Consider the following 4,862-nt stretch of genomic DNA (forward strand, 5'->3'; position numbering starts at 1 on the left):
TTGCAATCTTTTATTGCCACTCTTAGCTCTTTCACATTTGAAAAACTAATCCTACTTTGAGATCAGGATGTTCTATGTCCACTTTTGCATTGAACACTTTGAACTTGTACTACAATTCTTCTTTTTGTTCTTTTCACAATTGTATGTCTTCATGCTTAAGCCATGCATCATCTTCTGCTTCAACAATCTCCAATGATTCATTGTGATCATTAACTTGTTTATCAATATTTGATGTAAAATGTCATCATCACCATAATCATTATCATAGAAATCTGAATCTGTTTCTCTAGTTACTTCCTCTTTCATTTTGGTCATTTCCACCGGTCACCAGGCTTCTTTTGATCTTGCATTTATTTCCTCTTATTTTCTAAAAATGTGGACGTGTCTGGAAATTCCATGTCATTTCTCTCATTTTCTAGTGTTGTGCCACTTCCATTATGGTCATTGACAACTGGTGGTTGTTCAGGCCTAACCTTCTTTAACAGATCATTTCTCGGCCCCTTCACAAAATGTGTGCGCTCAACATAAAGAGAGAGTGACTAATGCTCCTTCGCAGCTTCTATCATGGAGACTATGTCACCATCATTCTCAATGCAAAGAAGGCCATCACTAAAATATTTTGTAGACAAGCACCAATACACTTGCAACCTCTCATTCATCACACACCCTAGATGCCTATGAAAATATTTTATTCAACTAATTGACCATCTATGATCATTGCAATTTTCCAAGAAATCAGTAGTGCCATCAACATACAGAAGATCCTCATGCAATCACAAAATTCAATTGTGCTCTATTCAACCGTGAAGACCTACATTAAACATATGTGCAAGAAATTAGGAAATATTAAGCAAATTCAATAGCTGGAGATAATTAAGTTAAGGTTCTCGATAACCATTACTGAATGGCCATGCAAAATTCAGACAAACATGACAATTTCCAAATCTTGACATAATACTTCAATGACTAAAATTAGTATGCAAACTCTTCGTGTACAAACTTCCCACACGTACCATGCACCAATACAACACTTATCAGTCCAAAATTCGAATGAAAGTAACACCTTTACCAAATCTTGTCCATCCCATGCCAAACTTTAGGGAAAGAGGACATCTTGTAAAACTTGCCACTGTACATCGTTGACTAAAATTACTACCTGAACACATCAACTACAAGCTACTTACATGAACCATGCATCAATACGTGAATTATCATGCATAAAATTGGAAGAAAGAAAATCACCTTTACTGAATCTTGGCATGGCCAGCGTCAAAATTCATTCAAACATGCCATCTTCTAAAACCTTCCTAAATTGACCAGACCAAAAGAACATCTTGCACATCAACTATAACTTATCCAAAGTATGCCAAAATTAAATCGCATGTCCATCTCCATGACAATGCAGTGTAGGAGGACATGACGCCATCACACATGAATTAGCATGTCAAAACGAGGAGGACAATTATGGGAAAGCTATCTGGACAACTACCATTACCAACCACCTCAATTGTTTGATTCATCCCTCTTATCATGACATTCATGAACCCTAGATAAACCAGAGCGCAGCTAAATGAATTTAGGAGTGACGAGCAAAAACAGGCCTCCATGTTCCATGCGACCATGCACGGTAGACCAGATCATCCGGCATTGTCGCCGCTAAGAAGATCCGTTGCGGAGGAGCAGTTGAGGAGACGACCAGAAGAAGCAGACCCTCCTTTAGTGAAGTGGACGGCGTGCCCACCCAAAAAGACAAGATCAGGCAACCGACTAGGTGTTGGGTAGTAATACAGAAGAAAATAAGAGGTTTTCGTTAAATTGTCTTGCCATGTCCGTCCACAACGAAATCGTGCTATTTCTTATCGAACAAAGGTTTTTTTTTTGCAAAACTGCGAGTACTACGAGGTTCGATTCGGTCTATTTTTGTATGAAATTTTCAACAAGCTTTATGTACCGACTACCCCATTTTGCAAGTCTTTGTACGAGTTTGTTCCTTTTGACAAGTTATACCCTGAGTGCTAATACCTCTTTTTAAAAAAAAAATCTGTGTCAGCATGCACCTACCATAACTAATTAGCAATTAGCATCGCTTTCTCTCACTGAAAACAAATCAAGAGAGAGTGAGTGACAGTGAAGGCACAACGCATCAGAGCCAGCCTAGCTCAGCTCGTAGTCTACACTGCACCGACAGTTTCAACTAACACGCGCTTACTATAGTGCTTTGCCAGCCACATCAAGATCACACGCAGCCTCTCCCCATCTTCCTCTCGCTTCTTGCTTGCCGCTGCTCAGCTCGCTCAAGCTAGCCCAGCCGAAGCAGCTCGCGCGCCGGAGGGAAGGAGGCCCGGCGAAGATGCACGCCAAGACGGACTCGGAGGTGACCAGCCTCGCCCCCTCCTCCCCGCCGCGCTCCCCACCCCGCGCCGGCAACGGCCCCAACCCCGGCTCCGGCGGCGTGATGCGCGGCGCGGTGTACTACGTGCAGAGCCCCTCCCGCGACTCGCACGACGGCGAGACCACCACCAAGGCGGCCACCACCCCGGCTCTGAGCCCCATGGCCTCGCCCCGCCACTCCCACTCCAGCTCCAGCCGCTTCTCCCGCGGCGGCAAGGCCCCGCGCAACAAGGGCGGCAAGGGGTGGCAGGAGATCGGCGTCATCGAGGAGGAGGGGCTGCTGGACGAGGACGAGCGCAGGCCCATGCCCAAGCGCTGCAAGTACTGTCTGATTTTCGTCGGCTCGTTCGTGGTGCTCTTCACCTTCTTCGCGCTCGTGCTCTGGGGCGCCTCCCGCTCCCAGAAGCCCCAGATCGCAATGAAGGTAAGCACTAGCTACCTGCTCTTCTTGCTTGCTTGCTTGCTTGATTGATTCTCTGGAGGATCTGGATCTGGGGGCTGACCAATTTGGATCTTGGCAGAGCATCACGTTCCAGAACTTCATCATCCAGGCGGGCACGGACGCGTCGCTGGTGCCGACGGACATGGCGACCACGAATGCGACTGTCAAGTTCAACTACAAGAACACCGGCACCTTCTTCGGCATCCACGTCACCGCCGACCCATTCACGCTCTCCTACTCCCAGCTCAACCTCGCCGCAGGAGACGTAAGCTTAACTATCCGATCTACATACGATCTCTTCTCGCACCAACTGGATCTGGCCGGAGACCGAAGAAACATCCATTTTTATATATCTTGATTGATCGACTGACATCGACTCCGGACGGATCGTGGCTGCAGCTGAAGAAGTTCTACCAGGGGCGGAGCAGCCGTCGGACGGCGAGCGTGAGCGTCAAGGGGAACAAGGTGCCGCTGTACGGCAGCGGGCCGACCCTGATGGCGCAGCCCGCGGCGGGAGGGAAGGGCGCCGGCAAGGTGCAACCCGTGCCGATGACGCTCTCGACGACGGTGCGGTCTAAGGCGTACGTGCTGGGGGCGCTGGTCAAGCCGCGGTTCACCAAGAAGGTGGAGTGCAAGGTGGTCATGGACCCGGCCAAGCTCAACAAGGCCATCTCGCTGGAGAAGGCGTGCCAGTACTCCTGAATTCCGATCCAGCGGGTTGATGAGTAATCGTCAAATCGGATGGTTAAAATTCTTTTTTTTGTGTGTACTTTCCCTCACGTCTCCTCTCCCTTTTTGTGTATCTACCACTATAATTAAGTTATGTATATCGCCATGGCTGTGACAGTGATGGACCAACAGTATGATTCTTTGGTGCGTTCCTAATTGTTCTTGTAATTATACGCTATATTTGCCAAAGAAAATTATATGAGAACACGTTACTACTCGCTGCGAGATAAACTTTTTCTTCTATACGACTAAATGTTGTTCACGCGTTCCATATTAGTTGTTGCTGATTTAATATAAATAACTTGTTATCATCGAATATGTACCAAGTGAACTTCTAAAACTCCACACAGCCCGAGCTACATGTAGCCCGAGTGACATAGGTTTCCATACATCCCAAGGTTAGACGGTATGCGTAGCTTCTTATTTGTACCTATTCTTTTTTTTTAATTACAAGATATAAGATCCAAATCTAGCTTGATGCATAGTAATAGAGGAATCATTTGCATATTTTGCAACAGAGTTAATAATTCATGAAGAACATTTTTCAAGGTTTAGTAGAGGATAATTAGAAATACCTTTAAGCATTTTAATCTCCTCGGCTTATTTAATATGACCTTGTAGCTTACTATCTTACTTGGGATTTAACATGTGTTTATTTGGGTTTCTTTTAGGAAGACTTTTAAACGATCCAATTGTTTTAAAGATGTCACATAATCATCCAATCTTACTTTAATATCCAGAATGGGTTTGTCATCTTTATTTTACTTATTCTCAAATATATCAAGTTTTTTTGCATCTTGGATAAAATATCATGTCGAATACAATTTAAATTGTCATTGGCAAACAACTCTAGATAATCAAGATTCTTTATTAGGTAATCTTTTCGCACAATTATCAATCTTAATTTTAAAGGTTCTAAGAACTTCTTTGAAATTATCGATGTCTTTATTTTTATATTCAAGATCACCAATTCTTTTTTCTGTTACTAAGGCAAATTCATAAGCTGATCCTAGAGCAAAACTAGCTCTTGCAGCAAGATCCAGAGCATTCTCACCCCAAGCTTCCAGCCAAAATAGTAAGTCAAATTCAATTTAGCTTCACTAATAAGATTTGGGTCATTATCATGCATTACATTGAGCCTTACCCAAACATCTTTTAATGATTCTCCATAATTTTTCTTACAAGTAGATGTATCATATTTATTAGGAGTAGATGCCTTACGATGGTAAACAAGATTCTTCTTTTTCTTACCCACCATGATGACAACTTAAAGACACCAACTTAAATTTCATTGGTTTTT

At 43.8% G+C, this 4,862-nt stretch overlaps 1 protein-coding gene across 1 annotated transcript; it reads left to right on the forward strand.

The window, feature by feature from the left end:
- Positions 1-2,211: 2,211 nt before the first annotated feature.
- LOC124694207 lies at positions 2,212-3,780 on the forward strand. Its single transcript, XM_047227222.1, has 3 exons — positions 2,212-2,815; positions 2,913-3,098; positions 3,233-3,780. The coding sequence occupies exons 1-3, from the start codon at positions 2,351-2,353 to the stop codon at positions 3,533-3,535; spliced, it is 954 nt and encodes a 317-aa protein (XP_047083178.1). The 5' UTR covers positions 2,212-2,350; the 3' UTR covers positions 3,536-3,780.
- Positions 3,781-4,862: the final 1,082 nt, after the last annotated feature.

Source organism: Lolium rigidum, chromosome 3 (assembly GCF_022539505.1).
Source record: "Lolium rigidum isolate FL_2022 chromosome 3, APGP_CSIRO_Lrig_0.1, whole genome shotgun sequence".
Lineage (NCBI taxonomy): Eukaryota > Viridiplantae > Streptophyta > Magnoliopsida > Poales > Poaceae > Lolium > Lolium rigidum.